Source organism: Salarias fasciatus, chromosome 19, assembly GCF_902148845.1.
Source record: "Salarias fasciatus chromosome 19, fSalaFa1.1, whole genome shotgun sequence".
In the NCBI taxonomy this organism is placed as follows: Eukaryota; Metazoa; Chordata; class Actinopteri; order Blenniiformes; family Blenniidae; genus Salarias; species Salarias fasciatus.
Window position 1 is genome coordinate 25,136,325 of NC_043763.1, and position 24,659 is coordinate 25,160,983.

Here is a 24,659-nt window from a genome sequence, read left to right on the forward strand (position 1 = left end):
GACGACAGCAACGAGACTCTGTCACGTCTCCAGAGCACCAGAAAAAGTCGCTAGATTTGTCGCTAGTCGCTTTTTGGACAAAAAAAAAAAAAAAAAAGTCGCCAAGGAGGCTTTGGAAGTCGCCAGATTTAGCGAGGAAAGTCGTCAAGTTGGCAACACTGGCCGGCCCGCATCGTGCTCGGATCACCTCGTAGTGACGTAAGCACCGGAGGGGATCGTCTCTGACTGGTTTGACGCCCAGCGGCAGCGCGTCGAAAGTTCAGTTTTCCCAACTCTCAAAAAGCGACGCTCACGACGCTCCTGACGCCGGGGACGCGCGTCGTGGGCGTCAGATGCTTGAAATGCTCGAAACGCTTGAAAAGTCGACGCTACTGACGCTCCTGCGCCCCGCGCCGCCCGCCCGCCACTCCACGACGCTCGTCCACCATAGACTTTGCATAGAAAAGCGCCGCTCACCGACGCCCCGCGACGCGTCCGGTGTGAACGCGGTGTGAACGCGGTGTGAACGCGGTGTGAACGCGGTGTGAACGCGGTTGTGACCGCGGTGTGGACCGCGGTGTGAACGCGGTGTGAACGCGGTGTGAACGCGGTGTGTGACCGTGGTGGTGACCGCGGTTGTGAACGCGGTGTGAACGCGGTGTGAACGCGATGTGACCGCGGTTGTGAACGCGGTGTGAACGCGGTTGTGACCGTGGTTGTGAAAGCGGTGTGAACGCGGGTGTGAACGCGGTGTGAACGCACCATTAACTTCATGAAGGTCCTGTCAGAAAGTGAGGAGCAGCAAAATATCCTCAGTCTGTTGGTTTCAAAGTCATTCTGGTCCTCACTATTCAGTATGTACAAGAACACACACACACACACACACACACACACACGTTCCCGATGTGTGGTCCTCCTCCTCCTCCCTCCTTTCTCCTCCTCCTCAGAACAGACGTGGATCCCGGATGTGGATTCATCCCCGGCCGCCGGAGTCTCCATGGTTTTGTCACCAAAACACACCGTCTGGTTTATCCGCTGACCTTTAGCTGCTGACCGCGAACCGTTTAGTGTTTCTGCAGCGGACGGGCTGTCAGTCAAACACAGCCGGACGAGGTGGAGGGGGTGGAGGGGGGGGAGGGGGTGGAGGACCCGGAGGAGCCGGGGCGCCCTCAGAGCTCCTCGTCCATTTCCACCTCAGAACCAGCTTCTCAGCTTCTCATCCTGCTGCTGCTGCTGCAGGGATTTTCCGACTTCACTCACGTCACAAGTCACAGAACGTGGTTTATTTCAGCGGTGGTGAGGGTTCTATTCCTGGACCAGCCTCTGACTGACTTCAGGACGGTTTTCAGACCCTTTCTGCTATAATTCAAGACGATCGCAATGAAACTTTGTGGAAAGGTGGGTCTTGGGCTAACTTAGAATCCATTAAATCTTGGTGATGATCCGGATCACTGTCTGGATCCAGGAATTGTTTTTAAAGGATTCTTTATCATTGAGAGATGGGGCAGTCTTTCAGTTAGTTTGTGCAGGCCCGCCGACAGGAGGCCTGAGCGGGCTTGGTGACTGATTTGACCTGTGGCGGAGGTCTGCGCTCTCTGAGTGCCAAATTCTAGTTCTAGTAATGTGTTGGTGAATCTCTACCCCGCCTCCACGATGACATTTTCTGGTGAAAACAGAAACATCTGTCGCATTTTTCGGATTGTTTGTATGAAAACGGTGCTGCTGAGAATGCAAACTTCATGAAGAGGCTCTGTCTCTGTGTAAACAGGGAAAACACAACTTTTCTAAAACTCTCATCCTGGTCAATGCTTGGTGTTCTGTCAGCATTAATGACTGTGTTCTCCGTTGTTAATGTGTTTTATTCTCCGTGGTTTCATTATAGAAGCAACTGGGGACCAACGTGAAAAAACTACGTAGTTTTCAGCTGTTCTGCCGTTCCCACGGAAACTGACTCTGTTCTCAAAATATTTCTGTATAAATGTAAAACTGTCTTGAAATGAAAATACAAAAATGATTTAAAAAAGTGTTGGAACTCAGAAGAAAACTTTCACATGTGGAGCAGATTGGACCAGAATGCAACAAATCTGTCAGTGTTCAGGATTAAAAACCAGCTAAACACCGAATGTTGAAGCTTTCTGGTGTTTTTCTGATTGTGATCTTAACCTTTATGGGTTGAAGTGACCACATATGGCCACCTCCATCTTTCTCTTGTTTCTCTAAAAGGAACCGTTTGGAGTTAAAGTGATTACAGAACACATGAGTTTCCAGACAGAAAACAGATTTTCTGCAGGACATCGGTTCCATGTGGCGTTCCGGACCAAACAACAGGGCTGCGAAAGTTTACTCCAGCGGAGGGTTTCAGCTCGGTGGGAGACTGTTGACGACAGATTGTGAAAACAATCTCATTTTGATCAGTTTTACACCTTCAAACATAATTTAGAAACGCTGACGTGTGTTTGAGACCGGGATGCTCCGAGAGGGAACTGAAGCAGGCGGTGTTTGTTGAAGTGGCGCGGGGTCGTCATTATCTGCAGAAAGGAGCGCATGTTTCTCTTGAGTTGTGTGTCTGTGCGGATTTGTCAGCTCGCTGGAGTCTAGCTGACAGCGGCACTTTCCACCGTGAGAACAGAGCTGGAAGAGAAGCATCTTTTTCCAGTTTGGCGAACGCTTTGATTTGAGCGAGAGCGTGATTCTGCGTGGCAGCGCCGCTCGGCAGCTCGCGGGAATCCCGTCCCGCGTCTGACTGGCCGGGTGGCGTTTCCTCGGCGGAGCGGCGCCTCCGCGGGGAGGGAATCGCTGCCCCGCCCCGCGGTGGAGAGCGTGGGTTCTGCCGTTTCACCTGTCAGCTCGGAGGTTAACCGAGGAGGAGGACACTAAAAATACTCCTCCGTGTTTGTTTGGGAGAAGATTCGATCACAAATTCCACAGCGTGACTGCAGGAATCAGTGAACCTCCACATGGAGAGGTCACTCCCAGTCGAACAGCTTCACACACACACACACACGCACACACACACACACACACACGGGCTGTATTTACCGAGGAAACTGCTGCATCAGCTCTGAAACTCACTGTGTGAAAGAAAACAATTCGTCAGTCCAGAGAGTCACGATTCAGCATAAAAACCCACAGGACTCAGAAATTTCCAGCTTTTGTTCTCGTCACAGTCAAACCCTGCTAATTCGTTCCTGAAATTTGTTCTACAACCAATTTATTGGAGAATCTCAACTAACTTGGACTTAATAAGCCATAAAAACAGGACTAATGTGTTCCTGACACACAAATAAAGCTTTCAAAAACCTTTTCAGATGCATTAAAAGGCCCACAAGTGTAAGGCATTATTATATCATAACACGCTAACTGAGCGCAAACTAAACTGATCAATAACATCTGGTGGAAGGAAAAGGGACTATTGATGTTTGACGAGGCTGCGGAGAGATAAGACAGTCAACGTGTTCTCACGAGGCGATCAGCTGGAAAACACAAAGCAACCGCTGCACGCAGCTTCACAAACACTCCGAACACTTTTCACACCGACTCAGCAACACGCACAGCTGGACAAGGGGAATCGAACCTGCGCCTTTCCGCGCAGATGTTGGAGGTCCAGATAAACTTCACGCTTTCATCTAACCTGCTGCAGAAAATCCCGTTTTCACCACGACGTTTGGAGGGAAAATATTCCGATTACATCCCAGCGTGTGGGAAACAAAGTCGTTTTCACGTCGGCCACTAGTTGGTGCTGTTGTTTGTAGCGTGCGTGCGTGTGTGTGTGTGTGTGTGTGTGTGTGTGTGTGTCTGTGTAGTTTCATGACGAAACGCTCGAAACATCAACTCCAGATTACAAGGAGAGTTCGGCGTTTTCCCCTGAAGCGAACGAAGCTGGTGAAGCTGCGTCTCACTGACGTCTCACTCCTCCTCGTCCTCTAGGCCAAGAAACGTCTCACTCCTTCACCTCCTGCAGGCCCAGAATCCAGTGACGTCTCACTCCTCCTCCTGCAGGCCCAGAATCCCTCCTTCCTCCTGACGTCTGGTTTCCTGCTGCAGGAGTTCAAACTGTGGCTGAGCGGCAGCCGTTAGCAGCAGCGGGACGCGCCGTCGCGGTGTGTGTTAGCGCAGTGTGTGTTAGCGCGGTGCGCCGTCGCGGTGTGTGTTAGCACAGTGTGTGTTAGCGCAGTGTGTGTTAGCGCGGTGCGCCGGCGCGGTGTGCGTTAGCGTGGTGCGTTGGCGCGGCACGCGGCCTCCAGCGCTGACACCGATCCGGGGAAAAGCAGCCGGGGGAGGAGGAGGGGGGGGTGGAGGTTTAGGGGAGGGTGGCTAATTGTGTAATTGTATAATTTGCCCTCTCTGACGCCTGTGAGCACACAGGCAGATTTCATGACAGATTACACTGGCGCTCTTTGAAGGCGGCTGCCCGGAGCGCCTGCCGGGACTCAAGGCAAACAGAGGCGGAGGATCGGCGGCGGCGGCGGCGGAGCGCGGCCCGCCGGCCGGCGCTCTGCTCTCCTGCCAGGGTAAACAAGGAGCCGCATAGCTCAGGAGCACAGCACAGATTAGGCTCTGTTCACATTCCTGACACACACACACACACACACACACACACACACACACACACACACACACACACACACACACACATATACACTCGGAGCGCCAGTGAAAGAGTCGTCTCAGAGGCATTACAGAGTCGGGAAACTTTGGGGAAAGTTGTGTCTTCCTAATTGTGCGACTCTCTCTCAGAGTGTGAAGTGATTACTGAGGACCAGATTTAATCTCCAGTGTGGAAACTTTGGATAATAACTGCAGATAAGGATCACTGGTGCTCATTTCGTTCAGTTTGAACGAGTTAAAATACTTTTTTCTTCTCACATCCAGACTTGTTCTCCGCTGTAACGACATTCAAACCCGCCGTGGCTCATTGATATGATTTACAGATATCTGGTGTTTTATCCTAAAACGACCTTTCTGAAGGTTTCTGGAGTAACTCTTCACTCATTCACTCAGAGTTACCAGTTCCAATGCCCATTTCTGCAGAGTGTGAAGGTGTGTGTCTGTGTGTGTGTGTCTGTGTGTGTGTGTGTGCGCGGCCTTTTAGAGGCGAAATGCCAAACGTTGACCTCACATTTTGGTCAATAGTGCTGAAAGGTTTTGTTTGTCTGTGTGTGTGTGTGTGTGTGTGTGTGTGTGTGTGGGGGGGGGGGGGGGGGGGGGGGGGTACTACTGGATGAAAAGCAGCAGGGTTTGTTCATTGATTTGACATTATTCTTGGATATTGTTTGATATTTTAATGCTTCATTGGAAACATGAATGAGTGAAAAAATGAAAACATGAAGAGGCTCCTTGAAGTGTGCACATGTAGTTTGAATGACGTGTGAAGAGAATGATTGATCCGGGTCAGAAGTCACTGTGAGGAACACTCTCAGAAGAGCTTCTTTCCTGCTGCAGATGGTCTACATGACAGCAGAGAGCCGATCAGAGTCCTTCAGGATCCTTCAGGATCACCTGGTCCAGAACCCTGATTCTGCTGACTGGAATAAACTCACAGTCCAGGTGATCAGCAGGGACATACCTGATGAGTCCAGGGCAGGGGGCGTTCTTCCCTCTCTGGACTCTCCCTCCTCTCTGGACTCTCCCTCCTCTCTGGACTCTCCTTCCTCTTCTTCCCTCTCTGGACTCTCCCTCCTCTCTGGACTCTCCTTCCTCTCTGGTCTCTCCTTCCTCTCTGGACTCTCCCTCCTCTCTGGACTCTCCCTCCTCTCTGGACTCTCCCTCCTCTCTGGATTCTCCGTCCTCTCTGGACTCTCCTTCCTCTTCTTCCTCTCTGGACTCTCCTTCCTCTTCTTCCTCTCTGGACTCTCCTTCCTCTCTGGACTCTCCCTCCTCTCTGGACTCTCCCTCCTCTCTGGACTCTCCTTCCTCTTCTTCCCTCTCTGGACTCTCCCTCCTCTCTGGACTCTCCATCCTCTCTGGACTCTCCGTCCTCTCTGGACTCTCCTTCCTCTCTGGACTCTCCTTCCTCTCTGGACTCTCCCTCCTCTCTGGACTCTCCCTCCTCTCTGGACTCTCCCTCCTCTCTGGATTCTCCGTCCTCTCTGGACTCTCCTTCCTCTTCTTCCTCTCTGGACTCTCCTTCCTCTTCTTCCTCTCTGGACTCTCCTTCCTCTCTGGACTCTCCCTCCTCTCTGGACTCTCCCTCCTCTCTGGACTCTCCTTCCTCTTCTTCCCTCTCTGGACTCTCCCTCCTCTCTGGACTCTCCATCCTCTCTGGACTCTCCGTCCTCTCTGGACTCTCCGTCCTCTCTGGACTCTCCTTCCTCTCTGGACTCTCCCTCCTCTCTGGACTCTCCCTCCTCTCTGGACTCTCCGTCCTCTCTGGATTCTCCGTCCTCTCTGGACTCTCCTTCCTCTTCTTCCTCTCTGGACTCTCCTTCCTCTTCTTCCTCTCTGGACTCTCCTTCCTCTCTGGACTCTCCGTCCTCTCTGGACTCTCCCTCCTCTCTGGACTCTCCATCCTCTCTGGACTCTCCGTCCTCTCTGGACTCTCCTTCCTCTTCTTCCTCTCTGGACTCTCCGTCCTCTCTGGACTCTCCCTCCTCTCTGGACTCTCCGTCCTCTCTGGACTCTCCTTCCTCTTCTTCCTCTCTGGACTCTCCTTCCTCTCTGGAATCTCCGTCCTCTCTGGACTCTCCCTCCTCTCTGGACTCTCCGTCCTCTCTGGACTCTCCTTCTTCTTCTTCCTCTCTGGACTCTCCTTCCTCTCTGGACTCTCCCTCCTCTCTGGACTCTCCCTCCTCTCTGGACTCTCCGTCCTCTCTGGACTCTCCTTCCTCTTCTTCCTCTCTGGACTCTCCTTCCTCTCTGGACTCTCCCTCCTCTCTGGACTCTCCGTCCTCTCAGGACTCTCCGTCCTCTCTGGACTCTCCTTCTTCTTATTCCTCTCTGGACTCTCCTTCCTCTCTGGACTCTCTCTCCTCTCTGGACTCTCCCTCCTCTCTGGACTCTCCGTCCTCTCTGGACTCTCCTTCCTCTTCTTCCTTACTGGACTCTCCCTCCTCTCTGGACTCTCTCTCCTCTCTGGACTCTCCCTCCTCTCTGGACTCTCCGTCCTCTCTGGACTCTCCTTCCTCTTCTTCCTCTCTGGACTCTCTCTCCTCTCTGGACTCTCCGTCCTCTCTGGACTCTCCTTCCTCTTCTTCCTGTCTGGACTCTCCTTCCTCTCTGGACTCTCTCTCCTCTCTGGACTCTCCCTCCTCTCTGGACTCTCCTTCCTCTTCTTCCTCTCTGGACTCTCCCTCCTCTCTGGACTCTCCGTCCTCTCTGGACTCTCCGTCCTCTCTGGACTCTCCTTCCTCTTCTTCCTCTCTGGACTCTCCTTCCTCTCTGGACTCTCCGTCCTCTCTGGACTCTCCCTCCTCTCTGGACTCTCCGTCCTCTCTGGACTCTCCTTCTTCTTCTTCCTCTCTTGACTCTCCTTCCTCTCTGGACTCTCCCTCCTCTCTGGACTCTCCCTCCTCTCTGGACTCTCCCTCCTCTCTGGACTCTCCTTCCTTTTCTTCCTCTCTGGACTGTCCTTCCTCTCTGGACTCTCCCTCCTCTCTGGACTCTCCGTCCTCTCTGGACTCTCCGTCCTCTCTGGACTCTCCTTCTTCTTCTTCCTCTCTGGACTCTCCTTCCTCTCTGGACTCTCTCTCCTCTCTGGACTCTCCCTCCTCTCTGGACTCTCCGTCCTCTCTGGACTCTCCTTCCTCTTCTTCCTCTCTGGACTCTCCCTCCTCTCTGGACTCTCCGTCCTCTCTGGACTGTCCTTCCTCTTCTTCCTCTCTGGACTCTCTCTCCTCTCTGGACTCTCCTTCCTCTCTGGACTCTCCTTCCTCTTCTTCCTGTCTGGACTCTCCTTCCTCTCTGGACTCTCTCTCCTCTCTGGACTCTCCCTCCTCTCTGGACTCTCCGTCCTCTTCTTCCTCTCTGGACTCTCCTTCCTGCTGCACTGGCCTAATTAGCGGTGGCTTAGCGGACATTAAGCAGCGATCGGGGTTTAATGTTTCCGAGCTAATCCGTCTGCTTTTGGCCGGGAAGCGGGAGCCCGGTATGTCATGAGGCAGACTTACATGCAGAGATTAAGTCTGGCGGTCTGAGGCTATTTACTGGCATTCAGGATGTCTGCCGTAAGCTGTTGCCACTTCGGAAACACTCCAGGCTTTCACTGCCAAAAGCTGCACATTCAAACACATTCAGGTTTCACACTGGAGGCGTTAAGCTCTTCCAGCGCCTCAAAGAACGAGAGAGGAAGCTTTTTACAGCTTATTCTTCAATAATCTCTCTGTAGAAGAGGTTGGCTCGCTGCTTCACAGGGAACACGGGAGTATGAATATGGAGAGAGATTATATGTGAAGACAGGAGGGGGAGGGATCGAACCGGAGGACCGAACAACCCGAGCTGCGAGCCGCTGCACACCCAAGAAAACCTGCTTCTCACAATGAAACCGTCAGACCGCCGAGACTCTCTGGTTCCCACATGTTCAAACACAAACTCATTCACCTCAAAGGAAGAAACGGGAACTTTAACAGCGTGAGAACTACATGAGAACTACAGCGTTTTCAGCCGTTTCTGTGAACGGGCGTCATTTTCAAAACGTTGCCATGTAACCATGAAACTTTTCTGCAACAGTAACGATGAGTGGGAAGGTTGCATTGGGACATTAAGTCGTTTGAATCATTTTTATGAATATCAAATCTTTCTTTCAAGCTTTAAAAATCATGTTCAAATACAGATTTTCTGACCAAAAAAATTCAGAAACTGTGCAAACAGGAAGCCTGTAAGCACTGCTCGTCAAAATTAAACTAATTTTCATCCTAAATGCCTGTGAAGGAGCAATCAGCTGTGAACTGCTGCTGGAGTTTCATTCCAGTTTGAAGCCAGCTCCCATTTAAAACAGCACTTTGTTAAATAAAGGCAGGATTTTTCCAGTAAATCTATTTCTGTGTGTCTCGTTTCAGGAGCTGGTGCGTTTATCTGAAGGCGATCTGCGTACGACGCCTCTCATTACTCCAGCAATGAAAGTCATTTTTTATCCCACAAGCCTCATTTTCCACACGAGTTTCTCTTGATTGGAGACTGCGACTGAAGAAAGGGGGTAAAACACTAATGATGGCCGGAGGGCAGCAGCTCTAAATACCAGCGTCTCAGGGCTTCTACTGCAGGGTGAGCGAGGAGGCGAGGAGGCAAGGAGATGAGGAGGCGAGGAAGCGAGGAGGCGGGACCTTGGGCCGGACCGGGAGTCACCCTGAATCACCTAAAGTCCACACCGGTTTGATTTATGCCATCATTCCAGTCAAGGCGCTGAATTTACTTCTTATCACAATAATTCTCAGGCAGTTAAAAACCGATTCAAAAAGCAGAGATGAGCTTTCTGCTCACGCTGCAGCCTCTGGACGCCAGCAGGCCGCACTTCGGAGAAACGAGCTTCTTACAATCATTTCAGGTGAAAACACTAAACTTCGGAGCATTCAGGCGACTCTTCTAAAAAACCCCAAAGTGGAACTTTTTGGCAACGCTCCGACTCCGTGTGGAGAGAAAAGCTGCTCTGCATGAAAACGGTGTCGTGTTCAGCGTCTCTGCCACTGCTGTGAAAACGCCGCTGCTTCTCAGAACGTCGTCATGGAAACCTGCATCCTTCTGAAACGCAGAAGCGATGCGCTTTCATTTGAAACGGAGCCTCGGTTTGATCCAAACTCAGTCTGCTCTCAGCTGACAGCTGTCATTCAGCGGTCAGTCAGGGACGCCTGTCACGAGCCACGGCAGCTGGGCACGACGCTCACACACCACCAGCAGCATTCACTGAGGCGTCCGCTGGACTCTATGCATCAATAAGCTCCGCCCCCGGACCGCCGCAGACCGGAAACCCCCACAGAGCCTGAGATGCTCTGAGCCAGTCGACGTGAAATCAGCTCAAGTCTTCACACTCGAATCGGCGTCGTCTCAGAGGCGCCGCAGCGTTTTCACAGATTTGTGGATCAATGCACAGACAGCAGAGTCGTCGAACCTCCTTCCCCTCCATGCGGACCCGGGCGCCCCGGGCGTGGGAGGGACCCCTGCAGCTCGGCCCCGGGCCCTTCCACACGCCCCCAGTCTGCCTTCAACATGTACACTTGTATAAAGTAGAGTTTAAAAGTTTTTTTGTTGCACAGAATGAGTGTTTCTTATTCTTCGCTCCTCGTCTTTCACTGAACTTCCAGTATTGCTCTCGTACATCCGCCGGTCTGATCGGCCGCCTCCCTCCATGCTGCCGGCATCACGACGCCCATAACGGGACAGACCGTCTCGTAGCCGCCGGCTCCCCATTGGCCGGGAGCTCCGGGGCGGAAGTTTAACGTCAGCTCGGCCAGACCGCCGGCGCTTATAGCAGCCATCAAATCCCAATTAGAGGAGCGGAGCTCGGAATGTAATCGCCTCCATAAATCCGCTGACGGCCACAGAGGCCCTTCACAGCCCGGCCCGCAGCTCCTGCAGGCCGGTTCAGGCGAGCCGGAGCAATTTCACAGCACTCCGGCAGCACAGTTTGATGTAAATAAGCAATCTGGGTCTCCGCAGGAGCGCAGCAAACACTTCCAGCTGTTCATCACGCCGAGAGGTTCTGCGCTCGTACGGCCAGGTTCACAGTTAACCCGCAGACGAAGGAACGCGCTCAGGAGTCGAAACACGGAACAAACTTTCTCACTGATCGGTGCTTTCAACCGCACGACTGGAGGGTCACCCAGAATGACCTTTCACCCCAAACTACTCAGGTGCAGCAGGGAGGGCGTCCGGGGTCAACCTTCAGCAAAACACACACCACATGACGGAGTGGAGACAAGGAAGCAGACAAAACCGTGTGTGTGTGTGTGTGTGTGTTGTGTGTGTGTGTGTGTTGTTTTCGGAATCTGAACAATAAAAAGTGCAGCAAAACTCTCAAAACAAACAGAAACATTCAGCTCCATGATAGAAATGAGAAAAATAAAAATGAGGATTCACCATTTTCATTACCTGTTTCTTCTGGGTCTTCATCATAATCCTCATCATCACCAGACGACAGAGAATCTAAAGGGGAGAGGAGAAAAAACGCAGAGTTCAGTCTCCACATCCTCAGAATCAAAGCGTCTTTAGTTCCTCTGAACTGAACTCTTCACCATCAGATAGCAGGGAAACACATCTGGAAGCTCTGAGTCGACAGAGGGGAGCCGGGAGAGAGCTGTTCTCAGATTAAATGGAGTGTGTTCACAAACAGGTCTCTGACACACACACACACACACACACACACACACACACACACACACACACACACACACACACACACACACACACACACACACCACACACACACACACACACACACCACACACACACACTTGAATGGTATTAGGACCGGCTGTTCATTGAGAAAGCCATGAATGAGTCCACAGTTCTCAGATACTACAAGCCAAACATTTCCACGGACAAACGAGCGGGTCGTTAGTGCCGCCGCGACACGCCCGCGCACGAGACGCATGCACGTGCGCCGCACTCACGCACACTGCGGCGACTGCTAACGGTTAGCGTGTCAGCTGACGTGTAATTATCCTGCAGCCGCCGTTTAGATTCGCTGTATCACACATTTTCGCTGCAGCGCTGTAATTATTTTCCAGTCTGACCCTCAAGCTTTCAGGTTCGGCTCCGCAGGGCCGCTTAATGAGAGCCAGCTGGTCCCGAAAGGACCGCAGAGAGCCACGGCCTCGCCTCACTCCTCTCACTCATCCGACACTCCTCCTCTGACTCTTCACACTCCTGCACACTCAGCTTCATCACTCTCCTCACACTCACCACACTCCTCATACTCCTTCTCACACTCCTCAGATTCTTCATATTCCTCCTCACACTCATCACACTCCTCACACTCTTCACACTCCTCAACGCTTCCTCACACTCCTCCTGGCACTCCTCAGACTCTTCCTCACACTCTTTACCACACTTCTCTGATTCCTCTTCACACTCCCAAGGCTTCTCACACTCCACCTCACACTCCTTCTCACATTCTTCACACTCCTCATACTCCTCATCACACTCCTCAGACTATTCCTCACACTCCTCAGACTCTTCACACTCCTCCTCGCACTCCTCAGACTCTTCGTCACACTCCTTACCACACTTCTAAAATTCTACAATTCTACAATTTCATTTAGCAGACGCTTTTGTCCAAAGCGACGTACAACACAAGCAAGAATACAGACATAAGAAAGAAAGAAACCATTAGTACGCTCCTTCTCCACTTCTCTGACTCCTCTTCACACTCCCCAGACTCCTGAGACTCTTTACACTTCTCAGACTTTTCACACTCCTCAGACTCCTCACCACACTTTTTAGAGTTCTAACACTCCTCTTCACATTCCCCAGACTCTTCATTCACACTCATTGAAATCTTCCTCACACTCCTGGCTGCCAGCGTTTCATTTCCTTTGTCTGGCACCTAAAGCAGAATAAAGTACCGTATCATCTGGACTACGGGTCAAATCTGTTTCACAAAAAGGAAAAAATCTGTCTCTAAGTCTTCTTGGTGAGTGAGAACCTTTATTTCTCCTCGTTTCTCGATGCTGTTCCAGAACCTTCTGTGAATTTGTTTCTCAGCTTTCAGCCACGATTAGCCATCCCAGTTTTCTTCTGTGCTGCTGTAGCAGCTTTCTGTTGTCGTACAGTGACATCTGGTGGTCTGAATGAGCAGCCAAGCAGCTAAAAGAAGTGTGACAAAAATACATACTCATTTTTAATGTTGTGTTTACGAGATCCGAGAGGAAACAGCGTTGTTTGAGCTTTTTAATTAAAATGGAAATGTTGTGAAAACGTTCACCATTTCCTAGAAAACTGTGGTTCATTATTCACAACAATAATGAAATCATTGTTCTTGCTTGGTCAGTCACAACCAGCAGTAACGCAGGTTTTCCTGTGGTGCAGCAGCAGCTTTCTGTGATCCTACAGTGGCAACTAGTGGTCACTGATGGTACTGTTAGACAAAAATTTTTGGATAAAAAACTCCTTTCTGAATAATAACCTAATTACCAGCCAATTAATAAAAAAAAGAGCTGTGTCAAAAACATTTGCTTTGCTTATTACGGATTCTATCGTGGCAAAAAGAAGAAGAGTAGGTTTTTTTTAACCATCTGTCCATCTTCCAAACCCCTTCATCCGCCTCTCGGTCGGGGGAGCTCCGTTCCTTCCCGGTGGAGTGTGGACGGTCCATCCCAGGATCACATTCCCAGCTGGAAGCAGACTGGCTGCAGAGCCGTCGTGAGACATCTCATGTAATTCCAGCGCTCGCCATGTGCGTCTAAATCACTTAAGAAGTCTGACTTTTGACAGTATGCGGTGGCAATATCCTGTTCTGCCGCCGCCAGCTCCGCTTGCTTCACGTCAAACACACAGCTCGCTCTATCTTCAGCACACACCGACTATTGTGTTTTCACTCAAATATTTGAGAAAGGTGTCAGATATTTGGGAGCGGTATCAGATTTAGCACCTGGACGGCGTCCAGATAGTAGAAACTCACACTGCACGTCTCAGGCAGGCGGCGCCGACGTCAGGGGGCGGAGGAAATAACGTACTCAATGAGGAGGAGGGATACACTGTCAACAGTTCTCATGTTTAAAGTGTCTGGAGGTCTGAGGAAATGTGAAAGAAATTATTAAACCCTGATTAATCAAAACTGACTCAGAGGCACTGAGACACAAAACACTTCCATAAAAACAGCAACAACACAGTATGAACTGGAACAGCTGACATCCAGATTATAAAGCATCTTCCTCCTTTAAAATCCCAGCATTTCTTCTGTTTAGGCTTCTGATGCAGGGACTCAGTTTGCATATCTCCTCTTTCAGTGTGAAAAAGAACTGTAGGTCTGAGAAGAGAAGCTGTAGACCTCTCAGCATTAGTGTGTGTGTGTGTGTGTGTGTGTGTGTGTGTGTGTGTGTGTGGTAGTCACAGTGAGTTGAAAGGGTGCAAACACTCACTTCTTGCCTCACCATCTGCTTCCAGTGATGAAATGTTTGCAGCTAATTGCTTTCTAATTACTTGTCAATAACCAGCTCAGCTGGCGTCCGCCGGTTTTACGGGAAAACGCCGCCTGGCTTTTAAGTAGCCGCTCGCTGGCTGGCTGCTGACCTCCCACACACACACACACACACACACACACACACACACACACGCATACACATGTACACACCTCCCCATACATCCATTCCTATTAGAGCTCCCCTTGCTCACACACACTCCTGTTTAAAGCGTAACTCACCACCTCGCATGGTAATGATTTTCACCTTTGACTGTGCATCAGCAGAGGGAATCAGTGTGAAACCTGGCTGGGAGTGAGTGTGTGTGTGTGTGTGTGTGTGTGTGTGTGTGTGTGTGTGTGTGTGTGTGTGTGTGTGTGTGTGTGTGTGTGAGTGCGGCTTGGCAGCAGAGCTGAAGCTGAGCAGCAGGAGAACGTCTGGGCTCCTCCTGGGTCGAGTTTTCTCTGTTTTCCTGTGAAGTGTTTGCAGCAGCTGTCATGTTGAGACGTCGCTACCGAAGCCGCCGATGATCGGAAACACTGAGGCTCCGTTTGAGTGTCAGAGCGGCAGAAAACCCGAGACGGCCTGGATTTCACCAGAGAGTGACTCCTGCACCCAAAAACTCTCGTGTCAAGGAGTTTATACCCGATTCAAACAGCAACAACAGCAAAACCCAAGAAGCAGACATCTTGACGTTCCCACTTCTTCACATTGTATGGAAAAAGAGTTGTGTGTGTGTGTGTGTGTATCTTTCCTGTAAATATCAGCATTTTATATGGAAAGTTTGGTTTGGGGGATTTAAATAGTGCATAAACACTGTGAACACTGTACCGCTGTAAATAGACGTCCACGCATATGAAGCTTTCCACAGGGCGTTTCCCGCTTGTGAGTTATTTTTACTTTAAGACAAGCTTTGACGTGTTTGTTCTGCGCTGTGTAATGTAAAAAAAAAAAAAAAAAGGCATCTATAGTTCACGGCATTTGTTGTTCCTACTCAGTTTGACAGTTTAAAAATGTCAATGGTTCCACAAACTGCAGCAGGTTTCAGACAACTAAAAAAAAAACACACAAAGGGAGAACATGCAAACTCGAAGAGCTCAGTGTGGGCTGAGGACTTAAGCCCCGCCCCCTGCTCACCTGTCACTCTGATGGTGTAGTTGCTGAGCAGCGTGTCGCCGCGGGCGAGGCGGCAGGCGTAGACGCCGGAGTCCTCGTACGACACGTTGATGATGCGCAGCAGCCGCTGGCCCAGCCGGGTGCGGTTACTGACCGCCAGCGCGGCGCCGTCTTTGTACCAGACCACCGGCTGCGAGGGGTCCTCCAGGTCACATGACATCTCCAGGGTGTCCCCCGCGCTCACCACGTAGTCCTCCAGGTAGGACGTCTCGCTGGACATGGAGTCTGAAGACACAGGAGAATCTGTGTTAAATCTGCTTTCAAAGACATAACTGTTCTTTCATGATAAGTTCTACACAGAACTATGATAGAAAGAGCGAGCAAACACACTTCTGTCCTGTTAAATCCCCGTCTTCTCTCCTCCTGCACTCGAGGCCATTTCCTGAATCAATCAAACTGTGCGACTGACGCGCTAAGCCCCGCCCCCAAACCAGGAAGCACATGCAGCTTTGCAGGTTTCTCCTGGTTCCACCGAACTTTCAGGCCCCGTTTCTACGTTTCAAGTTAAATTACACTGTTTCAGTATTTTCCCTTCAGAAGCAACGCGTTTCCACGGAAACGATAGAAACACTGAACACGATGCAGTTCGCATGTTGGTACGCTAACTGATGATACTGTTTGCTTGTGTAATGAAACCACACACACATGCACACACACACACACACACACACACACACACAAACAAACACACACTGCAGAGAACAACACAACTCTAAAACTCCCAGGTCCAGGGGAATGTGGACCGGCTGTCTTGATGTTTTGGGGGAAAACATTGTTCCTTTGTGCAGAACAACTGTTGCATTTTCTTCGTATCCGTGGCGACGGACTGTTCAAAAAGATGCATTTTCAGTGACTCTGAGTATCACTGTTAAGGGAACAGCCCCTCAAATCCCAGTGAAAGTTCAGTTTTCTGTTGAAAGCGGGTCTGAGTGACCAGCGAGCCTCTGGAAATCAGTTCAAACTCCACGTCTGATTTCAGTCCGAGGAAGACAGAAAAAAACCAGCGGAGACTCCGTCTCACGTCCAGCGCTCCCCGGCACCCAGCAGGCGCCGGCTCGGCGAGAGGCCGGAAAAATCCACATGTTTACTGAGGATGTTGGCGCGATGGGGGGACGGACAGACACTGGATGTCCTTGTGTCTTCTGGTCTGAGGCGGCGGCGTCTCCAGACCTCAGCGACACGCCGCCGCCGCCGGGGTCGAGAGGGAGACGGAACAGAAAGAAGACTCTATTGAAGCGAACGTCCCGATGCTCCCGTCCACCCAGCGGGGAAACCAGGTGTTCACTGTGATTCACGGCGGCGAGCACGCCCTCCATTGACCCGCTGAAAGGCCGGCGGCGTGACTGAGGGTCGCCGGCGAGTCCTGAACTCTCACACACACACCTCTGCAGATTGGAGTTGAGAGGTAAGGTTGAAATCGGGAGCGGCGCAGACCAGACGGGCTTCACGGGGAATACCTAAACAGCCCTTAAATTATAGATGAGCCCCGTCGACGTGAGGCGCCGGCGAGGATCAGCGTGTCCTCGCGGAGCGGCGCCTTGGCGTGGGCGAAGCAGCTACTGGCAGCGTTCAAACACAGAAGCCACAGCGGAGCCGCGCCGGTTCCCTCAACCCGAACACAAAGTGACAATCAGACCCGAGAACCGGTTCAAGAAGCTTCAGAACGGACCGATGAGCTCCAGCCGTTGTAGAAACACGACACACCGGAGGGTCTGCTGGGTTTTTACAGATTTATTTAAAGATAAAATATGAATCTGACAGTGCGGGAACATGAACCTGAAACCTGTTCACTGAAAACGGTTCAGAAGAAACTCATCGTTCTGCTTTTCTGTTTCAACGCTCTGAAAACTACGTCCGTTTCCACGGAAACGGCAGAACTGCGGAAGACAATGCAGTTAGCATGTTGCTTCACTAGTGGCTAATGTTTGTTATCAACAGAGAGTCTGGACCAGGACCAGGACCAGGACCAGGAAGCATTAGCACGTTTCACGGCTCTCCTGCAGCTCTCTGAAGGAAGTGCGGGAACTTCTGTCTGGATTTATGAAGAGAATTCAAACATTTTATGCAAAAAACCTGTTTTAACATTAACACCAGGAGTTAATGTGGTTTTGAAATCCTACGGCCAGGTCGTTATGTCTAACAGAAGAAGTTCTAGGTTTCGCTCACGGCCTCCGGAGGTTCTCCCGGCGCTCCCTGAAGGGCCCGGTGAGCGGGAGCCTGTCCGAAGAGGATAAATCTTCCTCACAGAGCCTTTAGCTAAACAGTCCTCTGATTTAGAGGCTCCGTGTGAAGCGGCTCCTGAATGCAGCCGGAGGGCGGGTGAATTGTGAATTGTTGTCTCTGTCTCACTCCGTCCATTAAAAACTCAGGACACGTTGAGTCAATAACGCGGCTCTCCGCCGGCCTCCGACTCTGACAGCCGTATTTACGGCGGGTTTGTGCCGAAACAAAAGGCCCATTCAGCGGCGGAAAAAGAGCGCGGCGGCGGCGAGCGAGCAGCCGGCGCGAACCGATCGCCACCTCTGAAAGAAGCACAGACCGCAGAAGACCCTCAGCTCTGAAATATGGAGCGTTCTGGGGGGAGATGGAATAATCTCCGGAGGCTCGTAGCTCACGCTGGCTTCATGGAGCCGAACGAGGAGAGGAAACGTCTCTTTGGACATGTTCACTGTGGAAGACTGATCTCACCTAACGCAGGAGAAAAACTCACTTCTGGACCCATAATCTTTATTAAATAATACTTCTGATTTATTACCACTGCTATTCAAACACGCTGATCCCTTTTTTCTACGCTGAAATTGTGAAATACTCATTTTCAATTGTTTCTTTTTTCAATTTTCCTTTGTTAAAACAAAAAAAACCTTTTCAGGCTTGCAACCTGATCTCTAATCAAGCAAATATTTACATGCTGACGCTGTGAGACGGTGATTTTGAAATCTCAATTTTTAAATCATGCATTAAATTTCTTTTAAATACTGAAACTGAGAAAGTCATTTTTAATATTTTTCCATGGTATTCTCTCCAAAAAACAGAATAAAATCAGATTTCTGGTTTATGACTGATAGTTTCTACACGTGTAAAGTTGTCATTTCTTTTTCACACATCTACACTATTGTTCCCTACAAATACTAAAGAATTCTTATTTTGAATCACGCAACAGAAGTGGGATATTATATTCCAGGGATTATAGGGATATTATAATCTTTAGTTTATTGAATTAAAATATACAATAGAACAGTGGTCTATTGAAAACAGGAGGAAAGGTATTTTTGAAGCGAAACAACGCAGGATCGTCTGCAAACGGTCAACACAGAGCATGGTGGGACCGATCTGCCGGATGAAGAGGATGAAGAGGATGAAGAGGTCATGTGACTGCAGCCAGTGAGTCGATCTGGTCCAGGAAACGTGTCCAGAAAGCTTCATCTGCTGGTTTCTGCTCTCCGAAAGGCCAAACTGAGACTTTCTGACGACTCGAACAACCTGAGAAGTTTGGAACTTTCCTCAGGAACGAGGCCCCGGAAACGAGTCTGCTCTTCATCAGAACTGGGACCTGATCGCCGATCGACACAGCGAATGCGATCCTGCCGCCACGACCTCCGCCACGTCGTCAGTCGGCTCGAATACATGAAGGTTTTCTGCACTGCGCTGGTTTTCTGATGGTGTCACCGATATCATCACCCAGGCATTCCTGCTGCGCTCCCGGCCGCTGAAGGGTGTGTGTGTGTGTGTGTGTGTGTGTGTGTGTGTGTGTGTGTGTGTGTGTGTGTTGTAGTGCTCTTGCAGGAACTTGAGGCCAGCTGGAAGCAATGTGTGATATGTGCTTTTGTGTGTGTGCGTTAATGTGGACGTGGGTTCTGATAAGAGTGTGTGTGCGTGCGTGTGTGTGTGTGCGTGTGTGCGTGCGTGTGTGTGTGTGTGTGTGTGTCCACAGGCTGGACAGTCACTCCATAAATCAAGAGGCCCCCGCCCTCCCGGCACTTCTTACCCTCTCGGCTCGATATCATAACAAACAGCCCTTGAGAATAATCTGCCGTCCGCTTTGAGGCGCGGCGCGGCGCGGCAGCACGGCGCGGCGAGGCGCAGCAGGGCAGTGTGGCGTTGTGCAGCGGCGTCCGCTGAAGCGCCGCTCACAGCCTCCATCTTTTCTCTGCGTCTGAAGAGGTTTATTTATCCTCTCCAAACTCCTCCAGGGGCCAGCGGCAGGCTGCGGCCCGCCATGAAAAGGGCTCTTTATGAAGGGGAGCCTGTCCACGCCTGCCGCTCCCAGCACACACACTGAAACACACACACACACACACACACTCAGCGTGGCCGCTGCTCTATCAGCTCGCAGGAAACATGACGTTGCCCTCGGTTCGCTCGCTCCAGCCTCATCTGCTGGACTGGTTTCTGTCCTTGGTGTCGGACACAGCGATGCGGCGGACTGGAAGTGTGCCTCGGCGCCTCGGGGAGTGTGCGGTCGGCACCATGAACACACTGTCTGAGATTTCTCTGTTATAAAACGTCTTGAAGCGGCAGGAGCGGGGCTGCTGGCGGCTTCGAAGAGGCGACGCACGGAATGAACGAGGTTTGGAAAGAAGCTTAGCCTCAGGCCGAAGGAGAAGTGACGATCAGTACAGACCTCTGGGTCAAAGGTCGGGTTGTTTTCCTGGAGGGAAAATGGATTTCCAGCCACAGAAAACATTGAAAAGAGCATCAGACGTACAGACGCGGGTCAGGAACGAGGCTTCTTCCAGCAGAAACACACTTTACTCCCAACTTCTGACAAACAGGAAGCTGCTGTCTCCAACAGCAGATTTCAGGATCGATGAGGTTACCAGGAGTTTAGTTAAATAACTAACCAGATAAATAAAACAAGGACAAAACAGAAATCAAATGTGACTTTTCAGTAGCTTTCATGTAAAACACAAATGTAAAATTAGTAGATAAGATGGGATTAAAAGGCAGTTTTAAATCACGAGTCAACTGAAACTGTGTTACAGATCCAAATATCAAAATGCTGTTTCTTGTGTGTTCTGGTAGTTTGCTTCCCCCGACACAGATCGCTGAACTGACCTGAACTCAGCAGTATCAGTAACCTTTGACCTGTCTGCGTTTATGGATCCCTTCAGTTTTCCCTGAGGTCCAGCCGACCCCCTCATCTTATTTTCACCTTGAAGACGACAAACGCTCCTCCTGAGGATGCTCTGCGTCCCAACAGGAGACCTTCGGACGTCGTCCACCTCATTTTCAGCCTGTTTCCACGCCGACGCCACCTCCACAGCTCTCAGCCAGGCAGGTGAAAATGAAAACACCGACTTCAGATTCACGTCAAAGCAGCTGCGTCTGCGGACACTGCTGCTGAACACAGTGTGTGTGTGTGTGTGTGTGTGTTTCCTGAGGTGTTTGATTAAAATTCTGAGTGTTTTCTCGTTGTGTCGTCGCCGTCCTGGAAGTTTGATGGATTCATTTTCTGCTCCGGAGGAGACAAACCGCCGGCCTGATCTCTGCTGTGCTGACAGACTGAGAGCCAGCGAGTCCGCTAAAGGAAGGTTTTGTCAATTAGGTGTCCGTTAAACTCCCCGCCGGTCGTCCCGGTTGATTTATGGAGCGTCGCGTTCGGCCGAGCTGCTGCAGCAGAACGCCGCCTCCACCGGGTCGAGCAGGCGAGCAGACGCATCGGAAACACTCCGACTTTAACTGAGACTTTCTCTCAAGTCTGATGGATAAAACAACAACAACAGCTTTTTTTTAAACCCACATCTGCATCTCAGTCAGTGATGGATTCCAGATGCACCGGTGGAGGCATCCATCTTTATCTGGCTCCTCCACCTTCCCCTCGCCGTGTTTCCAGCGCCAGAGGACAACAATTCAACCACTAATGGGCTTTTTTATTGCAGGTAATTAGCTGTTTGTACAGGAGGAGATGAGAAACGCTCCACTGTTGGGGGATTTTTCACAGTTAATTATGGAGGCGGTCTGACAGGTGGAGTGTTTTGTGTCTTAGAGGATGTGTTTCCTTCACTTCTACCTGTAATTAGAGCCAGAATGCGGCGCAGAGACCGAACACGGAGGAGAGAATTCACTCCGATCGCCGCTCATTCAGTCGTCATGTCAACAGAGACGTGGTGAAACGCAACGGCCTCCTGAAATACCGCCGGAGCCCGAGACAGCCGGACGGCCGGGTTCAGGCGTGGCGTCCGCCGCAGCGAGTGACTTCTGCTTCCTTTACTGCAACAAAACAACCGGCGGCGGCGGCGGCGGCTAGCAGGACAACGCCAGAGCAGCGTCACATGACCTTCAGACAGGATCTGGTCAGACCCCCCCCCTCCTCCACCCACCACCACCAACAGGCAGCATGATACCTCCTGTTCCCTCCACCCGCCCCCCCCCCAATAAAGAGAACATTTCTCTTCCTCCATTTCACTGCTATTTCAGTTGTAAATCCGGCTCGTCCTGGAAAAGCTCCCTCTTCTTTTCACCCCCTTCTTGTTTTTTTCCTTCTTTTTCTACCCCCACCCCCCTATTTTTTTTTTTTTTTTTTTGGCGGTGTGCGGTGAAAACCTCCTAATCTCAGTTTAATGTGGTTTGGCCGGATGTAAATACCTTCGGGACAATGGCCGTAATCTGGGCCAGCCTGACAACCTCACACCGCCGCGGAGAAGCTGCCAGGAGCCGCAGAGAAAGGAGGGATGGCTCGGCGGAGATCAAGGAGGTAAAAGAGAGGATGGGGGGGGGGGGGTGGGGGGTGGAGGGGGGCTTCCCCCCAGCTTGTTGCCTCTATTCTTCTCCTCACTGAGCTGTACTTTATCAAAAGAGCCTCGAAAATCAAGTTAGAGATCGACGTTGCTTCTAAACATCCCGCCCCGGCCTGTGCCAGCCCCCCCCCCCCCCCCCCCCCCCCCCCCATCCCCCCTCCGCCCAGCTAACGAGCATCGGAAGCTGCTGAACGCATGGAGCATCTTGGCAGCGTCCAATCGTCGGTGCTGCTTTTATACCCTCATCACCCCCCCCACGCCTCCACCCTGCAGCCTCCTGACGGGGCCGGGGGCTTCTGGTCCGCGGTAATTGTCATTCCAAAGACGAACTGGCCTAGTTTCAATTCAGCAGACGAGTGGAAGAAGCCGGGCCCTCAGAGCCCGGATGTCTGCGGAGTGTGTGGCGCCGAAGCCGCGCGACAACATAATCAGTCCCCCCGAAACGACGCCCAGGAACCAATATCATTACAGAACGCCACCGCGCCTCACCCACGGCCGGGGAACGGGAGCACCTGGTCAGAACCCGAGGGTCCGGGGAGGGTCGGGGAACCGGGGAACCGGGGAACCGAGGGGAAGCTGGGCCAGAAAGGAAGAAAAGAGTCTGAATTTAATGGGGCTGGTTTGAGATTCTTTCTTTAGTGAAGATGCTTCTGAGAAAATCCTTAATTACGTAATCAATGAGTTGAATTTAATTTTACTATCAGAGATAGATAGAAAGAGAGAGAGAGAGAGAGAGAGAGAGAGAGAGAGAGAGAGAGAGAGAGAGAGAGAGAGAGAGAGAGAGAGAGAGAGAGAGAGAGGCAATTTTGCACAATTAAGCTGGAACCTGCTCATTTTCGCATTAAATACAATCTAAATAGATTCATAAAATACTCTGAAATTCTTCATTATATGGTTTGTACTTTAGATAAAGATGAATCTCTCCAAACACTAAGAAATAATCATCAAAAAAAAAAAAATCTGCAATTCTCCTTCTGGAATCCAACATCATCAGAAGCTGAACTTCCCTCTTCTTTTAGCCATGAAGAGCTAATTAGCGTTTATCTGGTTTAAACTGATTTTACACGCAAACGGAAAGAAAAAAGGCAAAAGATATCTTGACCGTAAACTCGTCCACTCATCCGCTCCAGAACATCACGGTCAGAGTCTGACTAAAGTCCGTAAAAAACTCCACCGTCTCTCCCGTTTCCTTGGTGGTTTGTCAGACCGGATTTGTGCCTCTCATGGGCCGGGTTTGGCCCACTGGCCTTATGTTTGACACATAAACCAGATTTCAGTGAAGTGTCTGAATTCAGTCGCCCACAGGCCAAACATGCAAACTCACAGGTAAACATCTGGAGCCCGGATCAGTCCAGAGTTCAAACCCCAGACGGTCAAACTGACGAGCGGCAGCGGCATGGAGTGTGTGTGTGTGTGTGTGTGTGTGTGTGTGTGTGTGTGTGTGTGTGTGTGAGCTGACGGAGATGTTAGTGTCATGCAGTGCGATCAATGCAGCAGCACACGTGTGTTCTGCACACACACTCCTAAAGCCAGCGATCGTCCACATCACACACGACCGGCTGAAGATAAGAGAATCCGGAGCTCCGCTCGTCTTCGCTCTGCTGCTCTCAGATTAAATCTCTACTAAAAACTGCTTTTTTCCACAACACAAGCTTCTCAGACCGAATTCACTGTTTAATGTTGAGTCCAGCTGGAATCCGTGTGGGGAAAAAAATCATCACAATGGAGTGAAATTATTTTTAGAATCAGTATTTCCTGTTCTGAGATCTTCAACCTGATGCTGCAGATTTATTGTTATCTTGAAATCCTCATGTTCAGTATTAACAGACTGAACGGAGATCATGCTTCCATCCTCTGCCAATTCAAATTCAACTAACTGCAATCAATTCATAAAAACTCCTGAATTGGAGGAGCAGGATCAGGGACATGAACATGAACTTATGAGTTTGTTTTCAAAGAAAATTCAACAACTTGACCATAAACTGCATCTGTTCTTGATCCACAGCCGGATTCAAATGTAGTTTCTCTTACATTTGATTCTGCCTGCAGGAACATTTTAACACATATCTGACCTGCTGCGAAGGGAATTTAAATCCCGGCTGTGAGTTTATTCATCTAATACAATCAAAGAAATCAGCTGTTGATAAAGCTTCATGAAGGGGATCATTGAGGGTTCAGCACCACTGAGCAAAATTAACGATCGCAGGACAAAACTCGGTTCCACTGATCTCCTTAAACACTCAGATTTCAGACAAAACTCCACATCCAGTCGCTCCAAAAGCATCAAGCTGAGGGAACCTTTGGTGGAGGTGCAGCTGGAGGCCACGTGTGTGTGTGTGTGTGTGTGTGTGTGTGTGTGTGTGTGTGTGTGTGTGTGTGTGATCAGCGGGACGTGAAAGCGTTTACTGCTCCGTTTACGACGCTGTTTATTGGTGCGGTGGGACGCCGGGCTCCGTCTCGCCGCCGCTCCCGGCCGCCATGTGCTTCTGATCACTGGGAGAACCGAGCGGCGGCGCCCGGCGGCGCCCGCTCTCCACGCCATTCACCGCGGGGCTCCAGAGAGCAGCGATTGCTCATGGGAGCTGGGCAGCGGCCGGAAAGCCCTTTAATCCCACCATTCCTCCACCTGCCTCGAGAACGGCTTCAGCAGGTAGCTTCACCCAGCAGGGGGCCCGGCGGGGCCTCGTTTCCATGGCAACCACGGTCTGCCACTGGAGGT

The 24,659-nt window shown here is 50.8% G+C and overlaps 1 protein-coding gene across 1 annotated transcript in view; it reads right to left on the minus strand.

The window, feature by feature from the left end:
• fgfr3 (fibroblast growth factor receptor 3) overlaps positions 1 to 24,659 on the minus strand; it is a 74,892-nt gene that overhangs the window by 35,297 nt on the left and 14,936 nt on the right. Inside the window, 2 exon segments of the mRNA XM_030116672.1 lie at positions 10,987 to 11,052; positions 15,165 to 15,428. Coding sequence (XP_029972532.1) covers positions 10,987 to 11,052; positions 15,165 to 15,428 — 330 coding nt within the window.